Genomic DNA, 25993 nt, shown 5'->3' with positions numbered 1-25993 from the left:
GCGGTGTGGCTAATCTCCCATGAAGCCCTCGCAAGCCACACGCGTGCCCGCAGCCTGGTGAGCAGCCCAGGGGCCTGCCAGGGCCTGCGCAGCCCCCGAGCAATGTCACCTTCCCACGTGCCAAGGCCCCGCGCTAGCTAGCAGTGAGTCCGTCTTTCCATTGTTCAAAACAATCTCTTTTCCACACCCGCTGCCAAAGCTTTCCCGCTTTCCCCGGCTCCGCACGCTCCAGTATATTTAGCTGCCTCTAGCCTGCTACCTTTCCTTATATAGCAGAGGCCAAACGAATTTCTCACTCTCATTATTAATAGCCTGTGAGGAGTTCTGAGGAGGCTGCCAAAAATAGCAGGCAAACAGTGCGCGGCCGGCCGGGAGCGGGGCATCAGTGCTGAGGGACGGGCGTGAAGGGCCCTGCCAAGGAAGTGCATTCTGCCGGGGGGAGACACGGGGGGGGACTCCTTGTTTTTCTCCTTTTCCAGTTGGTCACTAGAACAAGGTGTCGTGTGTCCCCCTCACCCGTCGACCTCCCCGATACTCCAGCTCGCGCCTGCGGGTGGCTGCAAAGCCTCCTCCTGCGTCTGGGACGTTCTGCAGCTCGGAGGAGCCAGGCTCAAAGCCCAGAGGAGGATGCTGCCGAAGGGAGCCGGTGGAGGTAGGAGCTTGGCTTTAGAGGCTCTCTAATCACTTCGCAGGCGCAAGGCTTTTCACGAATGGGGGGGGGGGGTCAATATACTAAGAGCAACCTGCATGGCCTGGGACAGCTTTGAGATGGGGGGTCGAGTCCTTTCCACAGCCCCTCCCCATTCCCCCTTCTCCCCACTGCTTTTCCGCCGAAGGCCGACGGAGCCCTGATCAGTGGGGCTTTGGCATGTCACAAATGAGGGGTATTTGGCCTCCCCACATCTCCCAGAGTCTGGGTGTCAGGGGCTCCAAAAGTCACCCCAGCCCCAGGCGAGCAGGCGGCCCCAGTGCCCGAGGAGCGCAGGCAGAGGGGACCCAAACCCGCCGACACGTTGCTGCGCACGTCAACTTGGAAAAGCCAAACTGAAGTCCAGAGCCGCTGGCGAGAGGCGAAATGCTCCTTGCAGCAGGGTCAGGAGAGCGGCAGCGCACGGCGGGTTCCCTTCTGGACCTTGCCAGCACGCGCCCGGCTACACCGCTGGACCCGGACAAGTCCCCCAAATCCAAAACGACCGAACCCTCATGTCTCCCCAGCGCTGATCAGCCAAAGGTTTTGGACGTCCTCTGACATTCCTGGACCTGAAGCCCTGGCTGCTTTTTGCCTGTCGTGCCGTGGATTGGTTTGATGGCAGCGTCTCTGGGCCCCTGTGGCTGCTTGTGGCCAGGGTCTCCTAGGGCTGCTTCCTGGCCTGCTTCAGCCACTTTGCAGCTCTCCGTGGGCGTGGGAGCGGGGCGAAGTCACTGCTGCAGCAGGGCTGCGGGGGGCTCAGAACTGTCCGGCCTGGACTTCGCGTCTGCCGGCGAAAGGGGAGAGGCACAGGCCTCTTGCAATTTGCTCACCCGTGACAATATTTACTGGTAAATAAAGAGGCTGGAGGATTCATTAGCGTCGATCTGTGCAGCTCCCTCGCCGTCTGCCTTGCAGCCGGGCATGGTTGTGTGTGTGTGTGGAAGGGGTGGGACTCGGCTCGGGATGGGGAGGTGAATTCTGCCTGCAGCAGCAGAGGAAGGGGAAGCCCCAGCAAGGAACGAGGCTCCTTTATACAGAAGAGGGGAGCATCTTTACCTATGTGCACCTGGAGGTGTCTGCAGGCCAGGCCGGGGCTGCCTTTACATCTCCTCTCTCCCCTCCCTCCCTCCCTCCCTCGCAAGGAACTTCTCAAGCTGAACTGCGAGGACGCTGCATGCTCCTCGGGAACAGAATGCAGACAAGCTGAAGGAGTTCTGTGGCAAAGTCAAGATGAGCAGGCAAGTGCCGGGAACTGGCAGGCGACACCACCGCTCCCGGGTGCCGGCGCTCCAGCCCCAGACAGAAGTGGAATCACCTTCAGGACAGTAAGTGGCTCAGCACTGGGGAGGGGGCCAGAAATCGGGATGCTGGGGACTGCAGGGCGGGGGAAGCTGGGTTTCCCTGTGCTGAGCGTTTAACCTTCACTAGAACAAGGCTGGTGCCTGGGCTCCCAGCTCCCACGCCGGAGATGCCTTTTGTTATTTGCAGCCTCTGCGCTAGACACTGATCATCAGAACCGTAATCAGCATTTTACTTGGGCTTTGACTCCTTGCAGCAGCTTTGCAGAGTGTGTGTGTGTGGGGGGGCTGAGTCTCAGCCGTGCGTGGGAGGAGAAGGGGCTTATAGTCTCAGCAAATGTCCTGCAGGGTTAGGGGTGGCTGCGGTCCTCCTGCTACCCCACCCCCTAATTTGCTTGGGCCCAGCGGAGGTGCCCTGGGATCGGCACCCCTGGCAAAAGCAAAGAATCAGGGTCATCGGCAAACTCTCCGCAGGAACGGGGGGCTGCAGGGCAGCACGAAGCGGGCTCCGCGCCACCCTGGCGCTCGGGCTACGTGTGCGGGCCCCCATAGTGTCTGCACGGAGCGGGTGATAACGGGCAATGCTGCTGTGGGGCCGGCAGCCTGGTCTTTAGAGACCCTGCGCCCGTTGTGGGGGAGAGAGCCTGAGCCATAAATTACCCGCCTGCAGTCAGCAACACGGCGGGGTCCCCCAGAATGGGGTGCGGGGCAAATCCTCTGGGGGCCAGGACAAGGAGGAGCATCCTCTGCGTTAGCGAAGGGATCCCAGCTCTAACTTCTGGGCTCCTGATCCCCACATTCTGCACACGCCCACGGAGGATTGTCATGGCAGGATGGGGCTCCTCCGGGCTAGCCGTCAATCAGGCCCCACCGTCGCATTGTCACGTTGGTTTGAAGCAGGGGGAGGAGGGGTTTCTCCTGCCATCGGCAGGTCACTTCGCAATTTCCTAGCCAAGCTGGTTTCTTCGGAGTGGGGGCAGAGGACCCTGAAGTGAGCATGGGGGAGGGGGGTGCGCCCGGGAAGGAGCTAGCCCTCTCACCCAGCACCCAGCTCCCTGCTGGGTTGTGTGTCTCTCTCTTTTTAGCCGCTTGCTCTGACGAAGTGGCTAATGCAGTTGGTTTACAATGGATCGATGGCCGGGGGAGGCGGGGAGCGGGGCCAAGCCGGAGCCGTGAACAGTCCAACTTGGAACCGGCTGTGTTAGGAGCGCCTGCCGAGCACGGCCGGGCAGCACTGGGGAGAGAGCAGAAAAAAGACACTTCCTTTTATAGGCCGGCTGGGGCTGCGCTGGCCCCGCAGGGAGGGTGGCTGGGTGCATGTGAATCCCCACATCAAAGCCACTCCTGGCAGCCTCCCCGGGCCCTCCATTCCTCGGACTTGTTGTTGCTCTCGCTATGCAATGGAGGCCTCAGGAATCCCCAGGGGTGGCTGCTAGCTGGGAAGGGGGGTGGAGCTCCATGGAGGGGCAGCAGCCGACAGGGGCTGAAGATCTGGCCCACATATGGGGGTTGGGGTCGCTCAGCAATGGCTCCCCCGGCCCAGAATCACAGGCTGGGCACGCAGACGTGCCAGCTTCCCCCTCCAGGGAGTGGCCAGATATGTTTAGAGGGTCAAATAAAAGGCACTTTGGAGCAGTGGACCTGGCCCCAGCCCCCTGGTTTGTCGGAGGGGGGTTGAAATCTGGCCATGGGGCTGCAGCCTCCTGCGAGTTTCAAACTGCAGCCCCGGCTCCCCCGGCGCGGTGCAGAGCTGAGCAGCTGCTGGCTCAGACACTCGTCTGCACCCGTCAAGGCGGCTCCAGCCCAGGAGGAACGATGCCACCCCAGAGGGGCTCAGGACGGAGCCCTGGCCAGAGGGAGGTTGGCAGAGAGGGCTGGGGCTGGGGCAGTGGAAGGCTGCCAGATGCAAACATCTGGCTTTGCAGAGTGGGTGAGTTCTGTGCTTAAGTCTGGGCAAGACCTGCCTGGGGGCCAGCCCCCTGCAAAGGATGCCACATCCCTGAAAGGAAGCGAAGAGCCCGCGCTGCTCCTCAGCTGCCCAGCCCAGCTCTCCTAAGCCACTCGGCCCAGGCTCCTGTCCCCTCCACGGTCACCAGGTCTCACCCCTGCTCCCACAGCCAAGGTCAGAGCAGGATTCCTCTGCATGGCCGGTGCTGGGCTCCGAGGGATAGCGGCAAAGCTGGGACAGCAGGCGGCTGTGGGTCGGGAGTGAGGGGCGACGGCAGAGGCGCGGGGTGCGGGTCAGGACTGAAATGCACTGAGCTGTGGGGGGAGCCCATGACTGGAACGAGAGGGGATGCTGGGGATCAGGAGTGAGGGGGCTGGGGGCTATGGAGGCCTTGTCTGCAGACTGTGTGGGGAGGGAGGGGCATTGCCACAGCTGCGGGGAGGAAGCTCAGGTTGGCCCTGCCCAAAGCGTGCCTGGCTCCCCCAGCTCTGGCTGCTCCCCACGTAACAAATCAGGTGGGGAACAGGGTTCAGGCCCAGTGCCTGTCAGTGACACACAGGCGTCTCTGTCCCTGTGGCTTTCCTGGGCCCCTTACAGAGCTGGGTCGAAGGGCCCCAGCTTGCAGGAAGCCTGTGCCAGAACTGAGCTCCCAAGTCCCAGCTCAGCCCCTAACCCTTGTTCCTCCGTGAGCCAGGCACCTAATTGTGGTGTCACATTCCCCTAGGCACCTGCTGCCCCTCTAGCCAGAGCCCTCTCGGGGCAGGAGCATGGCAGAGATTCCTGGGGCGGGAGGGGGCAGCCATCCCTTTAGCAAAACAACCGTGATCAGCTGGGGGACGGAGCTGTGAACAAATGGAAAGAAAGCGCAGAGCTCCCCAAACCAGGCTTCAATGCCCGGGCCATTTCCAGTGCCAGCTGGGCCATTGGGGGTGCTGTAGTGAGCAGACACAGAGACATCCCTGCCGTGCACTGCGCACACAGCGTCACACGCATGCGGGTACACCGACCTGGCCACTCGCGGCAGTGTCTCAAATGCACGCCCACCTGCGTCCACTAGAATCAATTAGCCACGGGGATCTTCACTAGTGCGCTCAAATGCCCTGGGCTGGTTCCCCTCGCACTCGCACCCAGGGAGACCTGCTGCTCACTTGCGTGTGCCCTGTCCTAGGCATTCTGGTATCACACCCTCCTCTTCCTCGGCCTTTGCAGCGCTCCTTTCCTGGGGGAAGGGCGGTGAGCTGAGGGCCTGATCCAGGGTGTGAATGGCTGCATTGAGGTGGAGGGGAGGGTCTGGCATTGAGCCTGCCGCCAGAGCAGTGTCAAACTCCCAGAGCTGGCGGCAGAGAGCTCAGCCCAGTGGGGCTGGGGAGGAGAGGGGGTGCACTGGGTTTGCTGCAGGCTGCCGTGTGTGTGTGTGTGTGTGTGTGTTGTGGGGGCAGGTGCTGGCGATGCAGGGCGGGAGGTGCTCTCCTTCCTGAGCGGCACTGCAGAGGCAGGCCAGCGGGAAGGGTTAAGCTGCTTCTGTCTGGGCAGAGTCAGGCCCAGGGGCCACTCCAAGGTCACAGCGTGGATCTCTGCCAGTGGGGTAGGGTGACCATAGGTCCCGTTTTGGCCAGGACAGTCCCTTTTTTAAGCCCTGTCCCGGCCATCCTGACTTTTGGCAAAAGCAGTCATTTGTCCACTCCATCAGTTGGGAAGAGCAAACAGGACCAATGCCCCTTTTTTATCAAAAAAATGGGGTGCGGAGGAACGGGGGGGAGCGGTGATGCCAGCCCTGTGCGGGGGGAAGGCAAAGCTCGGGGGGGGCAGGTAGGGTTCCAGCAAGCAGCGATGTCAGCCCCAGCCTCGTGCAGGGGGCAGGCAGAGCTTTGGCGAGCAGTGACGCCTGTCCCGTGCAGAAGGGGGGCTCGGGCCAGCCCTGTGGTGGGGGGGAGACCTCAGGCCAGCCCCATGGGCCAGCCCCACCACGGTGTCCTGTTTTCCCTTTGGGAAATATGGTCACCTCCTGTGAAGGCAGGAGAGGGGGAGCCTGGAGTGTGCAGGGCACCCCAGCCCCTTGCCTGGTGCAGGAAGAGCTGCCCCAACCCCTCTGCAGCTGGGGCTTGGGCCAGGCTCAGATTTCAGTCCTGGGAGCTGGGAGCCAACAGCCCAAAGACCACAGGGACTGCAGCCAGAGAGAGCCAGATCCCTCCCTGGGGTAACGCCAGCCGCTTGGGGCGGGGTGCACTGTCGGGATGGCCCTGGCTCCAGAGGCCGAGCAGCGTCTTGTCTGCCAGAAGCTGCTGCTCTCCCAAGCTCCCGGAAGCTGGGTCAGCCGCGCAGTAAGTGCATATTTGGCACCCGGCAGCTCCTTGCAGAGAGATGCAGCACGTGTGGTCACTGTCTGCCCGGTGCTGAGTCACTGCTCGCCTGAGGCCGCTCCGCCTGCTCCGGCGAACGTGCCACTGGGACCAAACGGTCTCGTGGGCCCACCTGCCCCGTCCCCGGAGTCCAAAGGGCTGCAGCCCTGGCTCTGGGCCCGGGGGGCTGTGCTCTGCCCATCTTCCTCAGCCAGAGCCACTGGTGCTCCTCATGGGGCGCTTGAAAACCAGCCCCATCAGACACGGGCCCGGCCAGGCCTCTTTGCAGGGGGAGGAGTGGGGCCTGTGTTTGGCTTGCACCCAGCGCTCCAAGGGTCTGTTCTCCAGCTCAGGAGAAGGGGTGTTTAGGGGAAAGCTCCCCCGTTTTGGTGCCATTGACTCAATCTCCCCTCCCCCCAATTCCACCTTGACTCTGGACCCCGCTCTGCGGCCTCCCCCAGATCCAAACGCCCCCTGCTCGGCTCCTCCAGGCTGGGGCTCAGACAACAATCCCCAGGCACCCAACTCCTCCAGCAGCCGGAGAGCCCAGCTCCTCCTGCTCCAAGGGTGGGGGCTGGGAATCAGGACGCCTGGGTTCTATCCTTGGCTCTGGAAGGAAGTGGGGTCTAGTGGTTAGCGCAGCGGGAGCTGGGAGTCGGGACTCCTAGGTTCTATTCCCAGCTCTAGCACCAATTTGATAGGTGACCTTGGGCAAGTCACTGCCTGTCCTTGGGAGATACAATGGCCAAAGAGGGGCCTGGGGTGACCTGCCATCTGGCAGAGAGCCCTGGCCCAGCAGCTGGTATTGCCAGAGGCTCCCTTCTGCCCGCCCAGCCTCTGTGAAGAGCCAGCTTCTGCTCAGCTAATGTGCACCACAGCTGAGAGCAGGAACCAGGGTGCAGGGGGAGGCGGCTCTCGGTCAGTGCCCTCGGGCAGCATGGCCCGCGCTGAGGGTGACAAGCCGTCCCTCTGCAGCCCTCCCAGCCTCCCCGCTAACTTTGGCCCTTCCAGCATCCCTGACCCCAGAGTGCCTGAGACCAGGGCTAAAGGCGCTGTTGGGGCAGGGAATGGGTGGGGGCGCGTGTATCTCTTAGTGCCGTCGCCTCCAGCCCCTCCTGGCCCGTGGGGAATAACGGAGGGGCAGGACCCCAGCAACCCCTCCCCCCATCCCGGACCTGCCCATGCTGGGGAGCGGGGGAAGTGCAGGCAGCTCCGGGCCGGGCTTGTGGGAGCCCACGCTGCACAGCGTTGTACCTCGTACCAGCCAGGAAAGCAGGGCGAGACGCTGTCCTGAGCGGGGAACACGGAGCCAGAGCCCTCCGCACCCCCTTTGCACAGGGGGGATGGGGTGCCAAGGGGAAAGGAGGGGGGCAGTGGTGGGCCCAGCTATAGCAACCCCTTCCAGCGAGAGAGAGACACACACACACACACTCAGTCTGACACACACTCACAGAGCTCTGCAGAGGCAAGGGCAGTCTGCTCTGACTTTCCCTTGCTCCAAAGTCCTCTGTGCCCTTTGCTCAGCGCTGGCAGGGGCCTCGGGAGACTGGCTCGGGGCAATGCGCTGTGTGACGAAAGTGGCACCTCAGCCTCTGCGCAGGAGCTAACGTCACCCATCGTGCCTTGGAGCCAGGGATTTATTTGCAAGGGGGGAGCGCTGGGGTAGGGGGTCCATCCCAGCCATCCATTCCCTAGGTCCAAACATTCCCAGCCCAATGGGCCCAAATCTCCCCTGCAATCAGTGCAACCTCATTGGCTCCAGCAGCATTATTCCTGATTTACACCAGGGTGGGAACAGAATTGGAGCCAGGGAGCAGGTCCCTCCCCCAGTGATTTCCACCAAGTTGCATGAGGCCCCCACCCCCTTGACCTTGCTCTGCTCTGTGGCTCCAAACCCTTTCCCCCCCCGCGCCGCCCCGGATGGCAGCTCCCCCTCCAGGAGTTTCATGAGCTCGTCAGTGCTCAAACAAATCCAGCAAGTGGCCCCTGGACCTGATCCTTGGCTGGTGTAAAGCAGTGCTGCTCGGTGGATTGCAGATTTACACCCACTGAGGTTCTGGCCCTTAGGGAGGAGGAGGCGTGTGAGTCCCCGGGATCTTGCAGTGCCCGATTGTCCTCGCGGCTGAACCCCAAAAGGCCGCACTGGGTCTGCAGAGGCAGGAGGGCCCAGTGGTTAGGACTCTAGCCTGCATGTGGCAGAGCAGCAGTTAGATCCCTGCTCTGGCCTGTATATGGGGTAATAGCACTTCCCAGCCTCATGGGAGGAGGGCGGGGCTGGGAGGCTAAGGCTGGGAGGGGCTCAGAGACTACGGTGATGGGCGCCACATTGGGACCTTGGCTAGCGTGGGATGTGGGGGGAGCATGAGCCCCTGGTGCCGTCCCCAGCCTCAATATTGAACTCCAAATGTTGCTTTGACAGGGAGAAGGCTCGAGAGGCCGAGTGAGTGGGGCCATGATGCTCGCGCCCCAGCTGTAAGAGGATCCCACAGTGCATTGGAACCGAAGTCTCAAGTCATCCCTGAGAGGTAGGTGTTTAAGTCATTCCACCACCACCCCACCCATTTTACAGCTGGGGAAACTGAGGCACAGAACAGGGCAGTGGCTGGGGCACAGGGTGACACAGCGAGTGGAGGCAAGGGATGGAGCTAGAAAGGCTGTTGTGAAACTGATTTTTTTTTTAAATGAGGAGTGGGTGTGACAGCGTGACACCAAGGTCTTAGGGTCGAGTCTATGACAAACCATGGAGGTCTATTGTCTACACAAACGTTAGGGGTAAACGGTGCAGCTGGTTTTCTCTGGAACAAAGAGTCTCTCGATTTGTCTGTCTGGAGGGTCACAGGGTGCTGTGGATTTCACGCCTAGTTCCCAAGGCTCAGCACAGATTTTTGGGAAAAAGCCAATAGACTTTTTGGGGGAAAAGCCACAGGGATTGCAAATGCCTCCAACTGTTATTTGTATTACAGCTGCGATCAGGGCCCCATTGTGCTAGGTGCTGTACAGACAGTCCCTGCCCTGAAGTGCTTACAAGACAAAGGAAGAACTAGTATCCCCATTTAATGATGGGAGAAACTGAGGCACAGAGAGACCAAGTGGCTGGCCCAGGGTGACACAGAGAGGCAGTAGCGGGAATTGAGCCCTGATCTCCTGAGTCCCCAGGTAGTGTCTTAACCACAAGCCCAGCCTTTGAGCTAACACAGCTCTATGTCTGAGCCATGTGACTCACAGGAACATTTGTTGTGCTCCCGGCAGACAGCACTTGGCCAGACTGAGGCAGGATCTCTCATAGTTACCAACTGAGGCAGAAAAAATGACCTGCGCTAGGAGTTAATTGTGCAAAGAAAGAGGAAATGTTTTGGGCTTTGAATTCTGTTCTCCTGGCCTGAGCGCCCCGGCTGGCAGAGCCAAGGTCTGTGTTAGGATAATAAACACACAATTATTGGGGGTTCTGCTTTTTATAATCTCACAGCTAAGGGAAGCTAGAAATAGGTCCCCAGCCCTGTTAAACGTGTGCCTTTCGCCTCACTAAGGCAGCCTTAAGAAATATGAAATATTTCCTGCACCCACATCCTGAATAAAACAGAGCCGGGGTAGGGGGTGTTGGTTCTTGGTTTTGTTTGTTTACTTTTAACCTTGCAAGCAGTGAAAGAAAGAAGGCAAATGAATCTCCCACCCCATGTGCCCCGCCTAGGCGTGATGTCAAAGAGAGAATTCAAATTCAGTATTTCAAAACTTCCTCAGCTGTGGAAGCAGGAAGAGCTGATTTAACACATGAGTCTTGGGTTTCTAGCGGTTCAGGAATCTCGGTGATTTGCACAGCTCAGACCGTAGATTCCTATCTAACTGGGCTCTGATTTAAGGCCAGCAGAGATCATTAGATCTCGTCTGATCTCCTGCATAACCCAGGCCAGAGGATGGATCTGACCCTCACCACCGTAGTCTCTGAGCACCTCACAATCATGCCCAGCTTTCACCCGTCCAGCAGCGTCCTCCCCATGTTACAGACGGGGAACCCCGGCACAGAGAGGTGAAATGACTTGCCCAAGGTCACACACAAGAGTCTGTGGCAGAGTTAGGAACTGGCGCCACATTTCTTGAATGCCCCTCTGGTGCTTTCATGACTAGCCCATTCTGCCTAGCTAGCCAACGAGAGAGAAACCTGGGTTGTGGGTGCAGTTTGGCAAACCAGTCTTCTGCTCGGTGTTGAGAGCAGAAAGGGGGGAGGTGGGATTGCTTTTCAGCATGATGCCTGCATCTGAAACAACCTTATAAGGAGGTGCAAATTTCAGTTAACATAGAAGCCTTCCGGTATGCAACATGCCAGGAGTACGCTACTAATAGCCCATGTAGTAAATCTCTGGATGTGTCTAGACTACAGACACGGGGTGTGACTGGAGTGCAGGGTGACAGGCCCGCGCTAGCGTTAATCTAGCTAGCTCAGGTAGTGGAGCAGTGCGCGGGCCAGCCCTACGAGTTATTAGCCAGGGTTCCGAGTGGGTTGAATCTCCTGTTGCTGTAGCTTCTCTGCTCCGGGCCCTGAGCTAGTTGGATTAAAGCTGGCTCTGGTATGTCGCACCCCGGGACCCCAGTGTAGGCGTACCCATGTTTTCCTTCTTCAGTCTGCAATGCAAGCAGTGGATAGATCTGGGGTCCTTGTTCAGTGGAACACTAACCCTACCCAATGCATTAGCACGTGGGCCAGATTTCCCAAAGAGTCCAGCGCATTGGGCGCACGCCGGACGTGGGGCTCTTGTGAAAATCTGCCCCAAAGTGTCACAACAGGAGCGTCTGGCTGCTGAGGGCGTCAAAACTCAGCCCAGAGGAAGAGACGCTCAGCTAATGTGAAGCAGCGGAGCTCCACCGGCGCCGATGGAACTCGGCTGATTCACCCCCGCTGAGGAGCCAGTCCATAAATCTGTCTATAACGCCTATAGAATCAGCGGGGGGAGGGGGGTGTTCATCGTTGTCATGTCTGAGCAGACAGTGACCCTGAGGTTGGATCCTGGAGGGGAGGGATTCGCTCCCCTGAACCTTCCCCTGGGCTGAGGTGTGACATTGTCCGATGGTCATCTCAGCCTCTGGGTTACAACTAGGTAACTCTACGGTGCTAAATATCCTAAGGGCCCTGTCTGATCCACACAGGAGAACCCAGTTCCCTGCTCCAGCTATTAAACTTCCCTCCTTCCCTGAGCCAGAAAAAAAGAACCCAGGAGTCCTAGCTCCCAGATCTGTGTTTTAAGCATCAGACCGGCCTTCCCCTTTATGAATAAGCAGCAGTGAGACTGGACAAATCCTGAGTGAAAACCTCCAGGAGAAACCCAGTGGCGCTGCCACCAGCCTGGGGATCTCGCTACAGCTCTGCTTCGGCCCAAGGGTCCCGGCACAGGACACAAATGACACACGGTACAAAGATTCCTGAGCCAGGAGGGGAACCTGGAGGAGCTTGTCAGCTCCGTGCTGGGCTCAGAGACAATTTGGGGTCCAGTCAAACAGGTGTAAACTGGCTCATTACTGGAACCAGGGAAAACCCCTCCCCACCCCCGCCTCCGAGGCTTGACGGGAGCTCCCAAGTCACCTCTGGCTCCTGGTTGAAACAGAGCCTGTTTCTCTGAAGTTTAGCGCTCGCCAGGACTTTCTAGGTCCCTGCTCCCTCGCTCGCCCTCCCCAGCCAGGGGCTGAGTGCAGGCTTGCATTTCGCTTACTCTGTGCATTAGGGAAACAAGGGAGCAGTTCTGCCGCATCCACATTTTCGTCCTGCTCTCCTTTGCCTCGGGGAGAGGAGGTCTCATGTGGGGATTAGGCCATGCAGGGGGCGAGGTTATCGTGTATGATAGCAGAGGGTGTTTGCCGGGCTCAACCAAGGCCTAGTGGTGGGTTTCTCCCACCCCTGCGGAACGGTGAAGTTCAGCAGGATTCCAGAGGTGCCCTGAGAGGCTCCAGGTTGGAATAGCAGGGGCTGTAGGTCAGGACTGAGGGGTATCAGCAGAGCTGGGGGGCGCAGGACTGGGGTCACAGGGGCTGTAGGTCAGGACTGAGGGGTATCAGCAGAGCTGGGGGGCGCAGGACTGGGGTCACGGGCTGTAGGTCAGGACTGAGGGGTATCAGCAGAGCTGGGGGGCGCAGGACTGGGGTCGCAGGGGCTGTAGGTCAGGACTGAGGGGTATCAGCAGAGCTGGGGGGCACAGGACTGGGGTCACAGAGGGGTGTGGGTCAGGACTGAGGGGTATCAGCAGAGCTGGGGGGCACAGGACTGGGGTCGCAGGGGCTGTGTGTCAGGACTGAGGGGTATCAGCAGAGCTGGGGGGCGCAGGACTGGGGTCGCAGGGGCTGTGTGTCAGGACTGAGGGGTATCAGCAGAGCTGGGGGGCGCAGGACTGGGATCACAGGGGGCTGTAGTCAGGACTGAGGGGTATCAGCAGAGCTGGGGGGCGCAGGACTGGGGTCGCAGGGGCTGTAGTCAGGACTGAGGGGTATCAGCAGAGCTGGGGGGCGCAGGACTGGGGTCACAGGGGCTGTGTGTCAGGACTGAGGGGTATCAGCAGAGCTGGGGGGCGCAGGACTGGGGTCGCAGGGGGCTGTAGGTCAGGACTGAGGGGTATCAGCAGAGCTGAGGGGCGCAGGACTGGGGTCACAGGGGCACTATGGCTCAGGGTTGAGGGGCACTGGCAGAACTGGGCGTGAGGGGAGCCCAGGGGCTGGAATAAAAGGAGACTAGGGGTTGGGATTGAGGGGCATTGGCAGAGCTTGCCAGCACACCCCTACTCTGTAGCTGGCTCTGTCCCTTGCTTTCGGGAGAACTGAATTCATCCCTTTGCTTTCCCGGGGGTCACACTAGCCCCTGCTCCAGCCCCCGGCTCCTTGGCTGCGCAGGGAAGCGCAGCTTCCTCGCACTGTTTGTCCTTCCCTGAATATACAGTATCTGCTGCCCCTTAACCCTGGCCTGCTCCCCCCCCCCCCCCCCGCGCATTCTGTAAGGAGCCAGGAAGAGAGAGAGAGAGCAAGGCCTGGAACGGGGGGAGCCCAGCTAACGGCAGGGGCAGGCCTCCCCCTCCTCTCCCTGGCTCGGGGAAGCAGCTCCTCCTCCTGCTGTGGGGAGAGACAATTTGCTTGGACCCTCAGCCAGTCCAACGGCAACCCTGAGCCCTCGAGCCTCCAGGAGTCTCTTTGGCTGCCCAAGCTGTTCCTCTGCCATTTGAGTCAAACGCAGCCAAGGCCCCTCGGCCGCCCCCGGCCCTGGACAGAAATGGACGCGGTTTGTTTCTCATGCCGATGAGCGGTGCCAGCCCGGCAACCCCAGCTCTGCAGGTGCAGTCGTGGCAGGGACAGTGCAGGCCACTCACCCCTGGGCCAGGAGGCAGCCCCTTTATGTCTGGCGGGAAGTCCAGTCTCTGGCTCAGTAAATTCACAGCCTCTCTGCTGTGGCAGCCAACGGATGGGATGGGCCACTTCGAATTGCATCCATCTCACAGAGCCACGGCAGCCAGCCAAACAGCTCCGGCTCCCCTGTCGTTTCTAGAAAGTCCATCTCTTTACTTCCTGTTCTAAACCACTGAGCGGGGGTGCCCTGTATTGCCAAGCTGCTGCTGTGTTCTTCCCCAGAGGTGGCCGCACTCACTGCAGTGTTGGATGAGGCCTACATCTCCCTGGCAGGTGTGCTGCAAAGCTTAGTTTGTTAATGACACAGGCAAAGTGCTTCGAGCTGCTCCCATGAAAGGCAGAGAATTAGCGTGAATGACAGTGAAACAGGCACTTGAGAACACCCTGAAAGTAACCGGGTGTCTGTTGGGAGTCCCCGCTCGTTATACCAGCGCCTAACGGACCGGACGGCAAGTCTGATTGGCCCCCAAAACCCAGGCACTAGGCTGCATGTTCCAGAGCGCCATCTGCTGGCACCGCGTCTATTTACAGCTGCGCAGACGGAGCACGCTTGTAACACTAGCATAAGCCACCTGCCCAGAGCCCAGTTAGGATGACCCTCCTGTCTCCACTAAGCGCCTCATTTTGCACGCTCACTGGGGTGGTACGATGTTCCAAGCTGCAGCCCACTGCTGCATTTGAACTCATGACCGAGAGCGTCTCTGTAGCCAGTCATTCCCCACCCCTAAGCCCTTCCCCCCAGCCTCTCCCACAGACAAACGTCAGACTCCAAGCACGTCTCACCGCCAAGCCCATCCTGCCCCCCTCGTCCCCAGGTGGGTAACGTAATCGCCTTGATGTAGCTCCAGTTACAGTCAGTGCCGCTTGGGCCAGAGTTGCCCTGGCAGCCTGGAGAGGTTACGCAGGAGACATTCCCTCTTTCTCTGCCTTTACAACCCGACTCGCTTGTCCTCCCCGCTCCGCCACCGGGAAGGAATCAATAGCATTTAGAGCTGACAAATGAATAACATTCCTGAGCGGAGAGGAGCTGGTGGGACGTGGAGCTTTTAGCGTGGTTGGTAAAAACATGTCGTCGTCCCATGAAAAATGAGGCTGGTTCAGAGAAGGGTTTTAATGTAGCCGGATCACTTTGGGGAAGTTACGTTGAATGGAGATGGTGGGGAGAAAGTAACACACGTTGCAACCAATCTCTGACCGGTTCGGGACCTTGGACGCCATCCTGGGCATTGCAGCTGCTCTCAGAGTCGGGGATAGAACTCAATCTTGCTCTGAAAGTGCAGGCCTAAACATCTTTGAGTGTTAGCGCTATAGGGACAATGAAACACATTGCAGCAGTCTGATTCTATTCAATGGGGGGCAGCGGTGCACATTTCCTACACATCCATGCACACGTGTGTGCACACACTGACACACCCACACCCATGGCAGCAGCCAGGCTGTAGAACTCCTTTGCATTTGTATAACACCTGCCAGCAGAGGATCCCATAGTGCTTTGCAAACGTTGAAAGAAGCCTGACAAAATACCACTTGGGACAGCAAGAAACCTATGATCCTCGTTTTACAGAGAGAGAAACTGAGGCACAGAGAGGGGAAGGGGCTGGCCCCAGTGGGCAGACAGAAAGGAACATGGGATGGAGACTGGGAACGAGGGATGGGCAAAATTGGCGCAGCGAGGCTCCCTAACCACAAGTACTTTGGGAGGAGTTTGGAGCAGGGTCTCCAGGGCCAATTCCCTTCGTTATTTGCCCTGTTTCCTAAGCCTGGACCCTCTGCAGCTCCCTCATCCTCCCCAGTGCAGCCCGGAGGCTGGCAGCCTGGCAGAGTGAATCAGCACCACAGGGTGGAGCCTGATCAGCCAGAGACATGCCAGAGCCAGATCTGAGGGGCACAGGCCCTGGGTTTGCCCCTCAGTCTCCCATGTGGCTTTGTTGAGAGCTTTGTGCTCGAGGGGGGGATACAACAGCCCCAACACCCCCCACCTCCAGCGTGAGCCCAAGGGCATTTGCCATTTCAGGGTGGGGGCAGACCCGCCATCAGGCGCTCCCGGCTCCCTCCTGCCCCGGGGGTGCTCACAAAACAGGGCAAAGGGACAGAGCCCCCCCATCCCCCCAGTCTCTAAAGCTGCTGTTTCGTTGCATTCTCTTTTCAGGGTCCAGAACAGGCCTCCCAGGGCAGGAGCTGGAGCAGGGGAAGTGGGAGCAGCTGCCTCGGAGTCTCCAGGAGATGGGGTTTGTCCAGACCAGGAGGAGCACTGGAAGGCAGCCTTGAGATGGTGGTAGGTGCTGATCCTGGGTGGCGAGCCCCGTGCATGCTACAGGGAGCCGGTACACGTGAGGGCTTGCCCCTCGGAGCATCAGCACCCCAGCAAGGGCCCAGAAAATGATTTTCATACACTCCCCCCCGCATCCTGCCCACGCAGCTAGAGGCCCGACTCACCCAGCTTAGGGGATGACAGCAGCAAACCAAGCACCAACGGGGGCTGCCGGGTGCACGGCCTGGAGGAGCAGCCCCTCCCTCCCAACCCTACATACTTCTTCATATGCCCATAGGGAGTCAGCCGGCGTTATGGAATGTTAAGAAGTATGTATCCTTGGGCTGGGGTCCTCACGTCCTGCAGGCACCGGCTCAGGACAGGGTCTGCACCCCGCCACTGGAGGAAGACCACGGGCTCATACTCGTCTAGTGGGGACAGAAGCCCCGACGTGGGACTGGGCCCTGGAGAGAGTGTGTCCCTGGGGCTGGTAAAAAGGAACCAGATCAACTTGGAACTGGATTTGGTCCCCTTCAACCAGCTGCAGTGGCGCATACGCCAGCCTCACCAGGCGACGGACAGCACGCGTGTGCGGCATGCAATGTACATGTGTCTTACGGGCCTGCTATGCTTGGGAAGAACCAGACGTGGGAGAATGGGGCAGCTTGGCGGCACCAGGGTATTTTAATAGGATCCAGTTTGTTCGCCTTCCCCTGGGGCAGGAAGACAGGAGCGCCCAGAATCATTGGAGGACAGTGGTTTGGGGTAAGATCTCTCCCTTTGCCAAGGGACCCCTCCTCTGGGACTCCTTACAAAAGCTAAACCTATGTTGAGGGGCGTGTGCAGGATCAGGGTCAGTAGCTAGCTTCAGCTTTTGACCTGGGAGCTTGGTTTACCCAGGATCTCAAACAGGGAAAGCTCTAAAGGAATTTAATGGTGACCTGCAAAGGGAGTTTCAAAGTTTGGTTTATGTTCCTTTTTCAGTTCTTGACAGTGGATAGAGATGGCCTGAAAGGATTCTCCCCTACTCCGTCTGCCCGCCTTTTATTTTTAACCTTAGAAATATCAGCCGTGTCAAGATCGGCTGTGATGGTATCACTGGAGGACTCCCTGGGGCTCTCAGGGATATATGCTGGGAACTGCCTCGTGTCTTTCGTTCAACACTTAATTGGACTGTGGAACTCACTGCCACAGGAGGTTGTTGAGACCAGGACCCTCACAAAGGATGATTGAAACAAAAATCTACAGAGGTAACATAGATAATGCTAAAACGGAGTTTTGATAAGAAAACCTCCTGCTTCAGGGCTCAAGCCAGTCTCTAACTATTAGGGGTTCGGATGAGAACTTCCTGTGGGGCAATGTATCCCACATCAGCCTGCTACAGGGTTTCTTGTCCCTTTCTCTGAGGAATCTGGGGCTGGTTACTGTTGGAGACAGGATACTGGACGAGATGGACCATGGGTTGGAGCCTACATTTAACTAAAGAGGTGGGGGTGCTGAATCTTTAAAGATGTCCTTTCTCCAAAGTGCTTATTGGACAATAGAGTTAAATAGAGAATTAACATCAAACAAAGTCTTAAGCAGTCTGACTTGAAATCTTTTCCTCTCTTGATTGCTAAACGGTTGCCCTCTTGCACTGTCACCTTTTCACTCATTTTCCAGTTGCACGTAGGCTAAACAAGACCTTAATTTCGAACGTAAAAAAAAAACCATGCAGAATTTGTAATCCTCTTAGCTCTTTTTATCCACCATAAAGAATGAAAACAAAGCACCATGTTCCTTTTCGCTTTGCAGGCCACCTTTGCACCATGTTTATTGGGCAGACAGCTACCACCTTAATCACTCACTATATAGTGCCCAACCTTGGAATTAAACACCTGATTAGAACATATATGGACTATACCATCTGGTCACAGGGGGGAGAGGTTCGAGAGGGGAGGGAGGGTTTGTGTGCTAAGGACATTAATGATAAATAAGTCCTGATAATTCTGTGTAAAGCAGGGAGAGGTTAAAGGGGTGGGGTTCCCTAATGATTTACTTGGCCTTCGGGATGGGTTGCGTATTCCTCTGTCCGTAGACTCCCACATAAAAGCCGACTCCCTGTAGCTGGGTGCTGGGCTCCCTGTATATAGCTGGAGTGTTTTCTCTTTAGTGACCAGCTGCTCCAGCGGTAAGTGAAATTTGCAATGATCAAGTGGCCTAACTAATTCCATCTGGGGCTGGGGCATCTTCTGAGCAAGGCTGTTTGGAAGGGAGACTATTTTAAACAGAAATGGAAGGCAAACTAACTGTCTTGTGTGAAAGAAACCCTCTTACACCTTATTTTAAGCAGACAGATTTCCTTATCCCAAGTTACTAATACTGCCTTTAATTATTAAACCTGAAACAGCGTTTTGAATCCAGTTCTGCCTTGCATTGGCTGTACCATTTCCTGTGTGTGTTCTCCCCTGAGATGGGCTGGGAAGCAGGAGCTAATGCAGTCAGATTTGTTATCAAGGCTGTAGGGTCTGTGCAAACTTCTCCAATGGGCTTGGGTTTTGTAGCAGACTCTGGTGTCTACCCTTGAGGCCAAACCTGAGTTGTGACACATCTCAAGGATCCTTGTGCTGTTACAGGATGTCTATCTCCTACACCCACCCATCCACCTCTGGCTTTTGGCGTGGACTGGTTGTCCGTGTTTCACTTGCCCTGATGAAACTGGGTTGTGTAGGGTTATTTTTACTCCATGTGGATTGCAGGCAGTTTGCAAATTTCATCTTAAAGGCCTGGCTTCCTGCTGTCCCTTTAAAGTGCCAGAAGCAGTATGAAGTATCAGAGGGGTAGCCGTGTTAGTCTGAATCTGTAAAAAGCAACAGAGGGTCCTGGGGCACCTTTGAGACTAACAGAAGTATTAGGAGCATAAGCTTTCGTGGGTCAGAACCTCACTTCTTCAGATGCAAGTAATGGAAATCTCCAGAGGCAGGTATAAATCAGTGTGGCGATAACGAGGTTAGTTCAATCAGGGAGGATGAGGTGCTCTGCTAGCAGTTGAGGTGCTAAGGAAGCTTTTTTTTTTAAAGCTCCTTGTTCCAGCCTTGCCGGGCGTGTGGGAGCCCAAGCACAGCTGAGTCACGTACCCAGGGCTGGGCGGGGGCCAAGTGCCGCCCTGGTTGCGCAGTTGAGATGTCATGAGCACCATGCCCAGTTCACGCACCTGCTGCTATGCACCTGCTTGCGAATGCCACCCGTGGATGGGAGTGGGGGTCATTCCTTTCTCTTGGGCTGCCCTGCTGAAGCATCAAACTGTAACGTGTCGCTTTGTCCTGAAATGTTTTTCTAAGCCTAGCAGGGAGAGAAAAGAGCAGAAAGGAGGGGGGCTGGGGGTGTTATCAGAGCCCCCTCCAATAGAGCTGTGGTTCCTTGCAACCAGATGGCACTTCACTCTACTAGCCGTGCCAAGCATTAGCAGCTCAGAGGCTGGACTATGATAACAATGGGCTGGGGCAGGGAGTTGTGCAGGTAGAGCTGTGGGGTGCAGGTGAGCTGTCCTAGCAACCTGCAGCCTGAGTAGGCGGGTTAGCCGTGCCAATGCCCTGTTGTGATAATAGCATTGGTGTGCGTGGGTGCCTCAGAAAGCACGTACTCGCTCAGTGGGAACTGACGGAGCTGGATCCTGAGAGACAGGGACACTGAGGTTGGATCCTGGAGGGGAGGGATTTGCTCACCTGAACCTTCCCCTGGGCTGATGTGTGACATTGTCAGATGGATCTCTGTCTCACAGACACATGCACCACTCGTCACTTTGGAAAGTGGAGGGAGTGGTGCACTCCAGCGGGATAGCCTGGGTTCATCATCACGTTCAGGTTCCGCAGGATATGTTTGCAGCCTCGGCCATGCATCTATTGTGTCTCCTCCCTCCATTCCTGCTGCCTTGTAGAGTGTGAGGCTCCATTAACAAGGTGTTAACCCTTGAGGGCTCAGCCGAGTGCTAGTTCATCATTTAGCAGTAAGGCATCCCCTGGGAAATATCCCACCCTCTGACTTCACCACCTCAACCAAGCTTCACAATCAGCATTGCTGTGTACAGTATTAAATGGTTTGTTTAAAACTTATACAGTGTGTGTGTGTGTGTGTGTGTATATATATATATATATAGAATGTCTTTTGTCTGGCAAAAAAAAATTTCCCTGGAACCTAACCCCCCCCTTTACATTAATTCTTATGGGGAAATTGGATTCATTTAACATCATTTTGCTTAAAGTTGCATTTCTCAGGAACGTAACTTCAACATTAAGTGAGGAGTTACTATAGCTTGTAGGCGGCCAGGATGCCTGTGGGCCCAGCAGAGCACCAGTGTTGCCAAAGGTTATCACCACAACTTAACCATTGATGCAAAGCAGTCCTCCCATGCCTTCCCACAATCCCGCTGGAATCTCCCCACTGGCCTCCACTGATTCCCATTTGCAACTTGCAAGTGGTGACCCTGCCTTGAAGTTCACAACCAGGTCATGCTGGCCATGCAGGTCCTCGATCCTCAGCTGCCAGTTCTGGTTTCTGATCCAGAGATGGAGGCCAAGGCGGGTGAATCACCATGTGCGGAACTGGCACCTGCTGCTTGGGCCCTGCCTTGGTCTGAGACGGGATCGCCTCCAGCTGGAGATCCTTCCCAGGAGGCAGAGGAGCTGTTTGAGCAGGCGCCGAACCAAGAGGAACAGGCTGAGACGGACACAGAGGAGAAACCAGAATCAGAACCAAAGCCCAGTAAGTCCCCGTGCTGCCCATGCCTCTGGGGGACGTGCACTGGCATTACTTGTTATGGGGGTAGGGGGGGCGACACTATGAACTAAGAGGTGGGAATAATGACTTATGACAGATACAGCTTCCCTGGTGGGCAGTAACTTCCAGCTTTCACCCTCTCCCCCTCCAGCGCGCACATCCCCAGATGGATTTGAAGTGGGGTGGGGTGGGGTGAAAAACCATTAGCAGACTGCAGAGGGCAAAGGAGCTCTGGTTCAACCACAGTATCCTGCTGTGAAATTAGCCCCCTCAAAAGCAGGACCCAGTTGGATTGTCTCTTTATAGCACACTAAGCAAAGCAGTGCAGGGTTTTTGCATGTTCACCAGTGCACAGTTAGTTATTTAATCTCTGCTCATAAACCAGGCACCCATCATGTATCCACATGTCCCCGTAAGCGTCCAAGGTTAGCCAAGCAGGCAGCAGAAGGGAGCATGGCCAAAGGTCAGGAATGAGGCAACACCTCCCTGGTGCACAACACGTTAGTCCTGCTCCTATGACATCCCCTCTGTGCTATGAGGAAGGCAGATGTGCTAATGTCACAGCAGTGGTACCCCATGCATTCACGCCCAGTGCAGGGGAGGGAAAGAGAGACCTTATTCTGATGTGTAATTTCACTACCGGTATCTGATTAAAACACCTACTTTCTGTCACATGCTCCATGCCACTTGGTGTTGAGAGCCGGGTGGGTTTCTCAGTATCCTGGCAATTCAAAAACTCCTTTTTTTTTGTTTTTGCTTTGGGAGAAGGGTTTGAGCCAAAATCCAGGTGGTGAGTGGTTTGTTTTTCTTTTGTTGTTGTTTTTTTTTAAATATCAGTGAATTTAAAAGTTGCAAAATTTTTGTTTTCGGGATGAATGAGACATTTGTTCTGATTGAGTTTTCTTTATATTTTTAAACAAACAAAATTGTGTGGAACTAAAAAGTCAAAACATCTTTGACTCTTGAAACTTTGACACACACAATTCTGTGAAAGCCACACAAATCTGCACATTTTAGCATGGCCAAATCTGCTGCTTTTTTTTTTTTTTAAATTGTAAAATAAATAATCTTTGGCGGAGACATCTGCCAGCTGCATTTAGCACACCAGTGCCTGTCGAGAGCTTGACTTGCAGAATTCAGCAAGAGCATTCGCATTGCTGCTGTCAGTGAGTAACCACCACTAACATTTAAACTGCTCCTTCCCTTTCATCTGGTCATACTGAACTACCTGGCACTTTTCAAATTCTGTTGCATATTGACGATGACAATCCGGCTGCTAATCCTTCACTAGAAAGGGGTTTTGAAACATCCCTCTCCAGGAAGACCTCACATTTTAGAAGAAAAAAAAATTGGCTTTTGCATGTATTCAATTAATGAGCTTTCTTATGCTGGTTTGTTCGCGAGATGTACCAAAACAGAGCCGTTTGCCCCAGCATCTATAAATCACTAGTGTCTCCATCATACAAAGCAAACGGGAGAGTACAGGTCACCTCTCAATGCCAGGGTCTGGAGGTCTAGTAGAAAGTAGCCTGTAAAGATTCAGATTCTTGAACCCACTCAGTCTAAAGCATTCCCCTTTATCTTCTTAGTTCTCTCCTGAAGCTCTGCGTGTAGCTGACACATTCTCCTGTCAACATCACACCTGGCCATTCTCTGAGCAAGACTGTTACTGGGACACCTACTGCTGCTTTCTGCTGTACCTGCTTCTCTTGCCTCTCGCCAAGACGTCAGTAGCTCTATAAAAACTGCTACTAGTAGCAGTGTGTCATTGCTCTGTGCAGGATCCATGCCACCACACCTGCTGGCTTCCTGGAACTAGGTGGAGCTTGGGAGTTTCCAGGTTTTGGATCTTTGCAGTCTCTGATCCCTGCCTGGCGAGGAGCAGAGTTCTCCCACAATGCCTAGGGAGAGCGGTGCAGTTTGTAGTGATGCTGTGAACCCTGGGACACACTCCCAGAAGCCTTAGCGTAACACAAATGGATGCAGTGCTAGTGCGGACACAGGGAGTCACAGCCTGCCACAGCACACACTTGTTGGCTTATGGCATGGTCACGTTGTCGCATGTTAGCCTGAATCAGGAGAAGTTCACTGAGATAGGGTCAGTCAAGGCAGCTCTGTAGAGTAGATACACTTCCACAGCAGAAACCAGTGGTGGGGTGAATTTGTTGGGACAGCTGGAAGAAAAAACATTCTAAGCTGGTCTAAGTGGATGGTTACTTCACCCCTCAGAGCAGACAATACTGAGGCAAATCTGCTTTAAGTGTGTAAGGACAGAAGGCCTCCGCTCCGAGTGGTGTTCATGGAGAGTGTGCTCAGTATGGGTTAGAATCCAGTGCTACTGGTAATGTATTTTCTGCAGCATCTGAAACTCTCTGCCTCTTTCCTCTGCTGTTTTTACCTGGACCACCGTTTCTGGAATGCCAGTAGAGTACAATCTTCCCACTCCTGCTGCTCCAGTCTCCTCCTCTGGGCTGGTCAGAGACCTTCCTAAACCAAGAGGACAAAGGAACCCTTCAGGAAGTGGATCTGCTGGGTAAATGTGTGCTGTTGGAAGTGCCTGCTTTGTGTGGAAGTACTTGCTGAGCATTGTAGCGGAGCACATTTAGACAGCGATTTAGAAACAAGCCTGGACCGTGGAGGTGGCTGCACCAGGAGCTGGCTTCTTCCTCCATGTGTGTGTGTGTGTGTGTTTAAAATGTGCTGATCTCATTGTAGTGATGCAAATCTTCTCCTTCCCTAGAATCCAGCAGCAAAGCGATGAGAGCAGCAATTGGAGCAGGTGTCGGAATAGGTAAGGGGCTAAGTCAAAGCACTTAATTCATCCAGAGTTTTGTGGCACAGCTTCTCCCCCTGCAGGCAGTGCAGGTGTCATGCTGAGTGATGGCAAAGAGACTCCAGATGCGTGAACATGCTGGCCTGTAGGGAGCAGGGACACCTCATTGGCTGCTTGACTCTGTCCCAGTGAGTGGGCAGCGGCTCCGGAGGAAGAGTGGGGTCACTGGCCGGGGGAGCAGAAATCTGCATTTGAACTCGTGTGTGTGCCCATGGGGGGGCTGAGTCTATTCTGCAGAACTGGACGGCCCTCCAGGCATGGGGTGTCCTAGCCATGCTGGTTCTAGTGATCTGCCTTGCCTGGGTTGAGTCTCCCTGTAGCCCTTCCTGGGAGTCTAGGTCAGGACATGCAGCTTGGTGGGAGCTGTGGGTGGGAGCTGGTTCATGGACGTTCTGGCTGGAGCCAGTCTAAGGGCTTGTCTACACACACACCGGTGCTGCTGTAGCGCTTTAGTGAAGGTGCTACTACACCGACGGGAGAGCTTCTCCCATTGCCGGAGTTCACCCACCTCCGCGAGAGGCAGGAGCTGTGTCGATGGGAGAAGCTCCCCTCTTGACATAGTGCTGTCTACAGAGCTGGCGTTAGGGGGTAGCAAGCAGGGCAGTTGCCTGGGGCCCCACGCCACAGGGGGCCTGGCAAAGCTAAGTTACATGATCGGGTTTCGGCTTCAGCCCCGCATGGCAGAACTCGGGCTTCGGCTCCTTAGCTTCTGCCCAGGGCCCTGGCAAGTCTAATGCAGCCCTGGCTGTCTACGCTGGGGGGTTAGGTCAGTAGAAGTACATTGCTTAGGGTGTGAATTTTTTTATGTAGTTATACTGATTGTTAGACCTGGCCTACCAGCCACTGCTCCGCTTAACACGGCAGTGTCTCTAACGCAGGAGTTGCCGTCATTGGGGCCCCAGTAGCAATCTGGGCAGCAGGCTTCACTGGAGCAGGCATTGCAGCCGGGTCGTTCGCTGCCAAGATGATGTCATCAGCTGCCATCGCCAACGGAGGAGGAGTGGCTGCTGGGAGCCTTGTGGCAACACTGCAATCAGCGGGTAAGCCTACGAGGTGAAGCCTCATTCAGACCCGTGTCTGGTGCTCTCCTGCCTTGCGATCCTGCCACTGCCACACAACCTCTGACTTTCCTTTAGAAGGAAGAGCAAAGTCTGTCTCTCTAGTGTTTCACCAAATGTGTTGCTAACATGTGACCGGCTGACTTTGCTAACACGTGACCTGCAGGGGCAGTGCTGCATGTACTCAACAGTATGCTGGTGATGGTGGTGGTCTGGGTAGCCTGGGCCTGACCTCATCGAAATAAGTAGCATTGATCACGTTGTGTATTCAGTATTTTACCAAGTATAGCTTTATAACTTCTGTTAAACTGTCAGGCCAGGCCCCATGCTCCATGCCTTCCAGCATTTGCATCTAAAGGTGGAAGTCCCGATTACCATGGGGGTGGGAGGGATGGAAGGGAGGTGCTTTCTTGAATCCACAGATCAAGCCATCAGAAATTAAGGCAAGGATGCTGTACGTATCCCAGCATTGCACTGGGGTGCGTGCTCAGGTCACCGCAGGAACAAGAACTAACCCACATGTTTGGGTTTAGACACTCAAAGGATTGATTTCCTCTAGGAAGGAGTCGTGAGGGGGAGAGGCGAGAGCTAAAACCCTGGCAGGTTTGTAATAAATACAGTACTAGGGTCACTGTACCCCTGATCAGGGACTCCTCCAATAATGGGTGATGCAAATGAACCAAGGCAGAGGCGCAGTGATCAACAGGTGATCAACCCACACGTGTCTTGCAGCTCTTGGGAAGAAGACTGCACCCAGCGGCCTTAAAATAGCAGAGTCCGTTGTGTTAGTGCAGAAAGCATTAAGGGTTAATTCTCAGATTTCACTGGCAGTCTCTCCCTTATCAGCAGAGGCCAGGGGCAGGGGTTAGCTGGTGGCTCTGGGCTAGATTCTATTCTCAGTCATGCTAGTGCAAATCCAGAGTGACTCCACTGATCTCTGGAGTCTCTCTGGACTTACACTACTAAGAGCAGTTTTCACTCCTCTAGGAGAGTCCAGGGACTCGTGCAATGTAGTGATCCTGACTAGCTGTTCCTCTGATTCCTTGCAGGTGCTGTAGGACTCTCGCTAGGTGCTAAAGCTGGGCTGGGCACTGCACTAGGATCTGTAGGGGCAGCTGTTGGCTCCTGGTTCTCTAAGGATAAATGAAAGCTATGCAAGTCCTGCTGGCATCTGAAGTAGACACTGACCAGTCCTGGAAACCCTTAAGCTGCAAAGCTGGGCCCATGCAGCAAGCTGTGTGATGTGGGGGGGTAATTACTTCGTTGTTGCCTGGGAAAAGCTACTGCAAACGTGTCGCTTGTTCTGCCTTCTCTTGAACGGTTGTTGAGCTGCTCTGATTATGGTGGGGGGGTGTGTGTGTGAAAACAATAAAGCTGGTTTTAAATGGACAAACTGGTTAGTTTGAAATTGATGTGGGGAGAGTCAAAGCCCTGGGGAGCGTCGGA

At 55.9% G+C, this 25993-nt stretch overlaps 1 protein-coding gene across 6 annotated transcripts; it reads left to right on the top strand.

The window, feature by feature from the left end:
* Nucleotides 1-340: 340 nt before the first annotated feature.
* Nucleotides 341-25905, top strand: LOC135972086 (interferon alpha-inducible protein 27-like protein 2B). Of its 6 annotated transcripts, none has more exons than XM_065576917.1 (8): nt 341-652; nt 1834-2016; nt 8696-8801; nt 15800-15925; nt 20404-20641; nt 23397-23447; nt 24368-24529; nt 25597-25905. In XM_065576917.1, exons 4-8 carry the CDS (start codon nt 15920-15922, stop codon nt 25692-25694), a joined length of 555 nt encoding a protein of 184 aa, XP_065432989.1. In that variant the 5' UTR covers nt 341-652; nt 1834-2016; nt 8696-8801; nt 15800-15919; the 3' UTR covers nt 25695-25905. The 6 variants fall into 6 exon arrangements, with proteins under 6 accessions (XP_065432989.1, XP_065432993.1, XP_065432990.1 ...); XM_065576921.1 differs by having other exon boundaries at nt 344-652; nt 20444-20641; XM_065576918.1 differs by lacking the exons at nt 341-652; nt 1834-2016 and adding an exon at nt 2193-2209.
* The last annotated feature ends 88 nt before the right edge of the window (nt 25906-25993 follow it).

The sequence above is a fragment of the Chrysemys picta genome, chromosome 23 (assembly GCF_011386835.1).
Source record: "Chrysemys picta bellii isolate R12L10 chromosome 23, ASM1138683v2, whole genome shotgun sequence".
Lineage (NCBI taxonomy): Eukaryota > Metazoa > Chordata > Testudines > Emydidae > Chrysemys > Chrysemys picta.
This window is presented reverse-complemented; position numbering and strand designations above follow the sequence as displayed.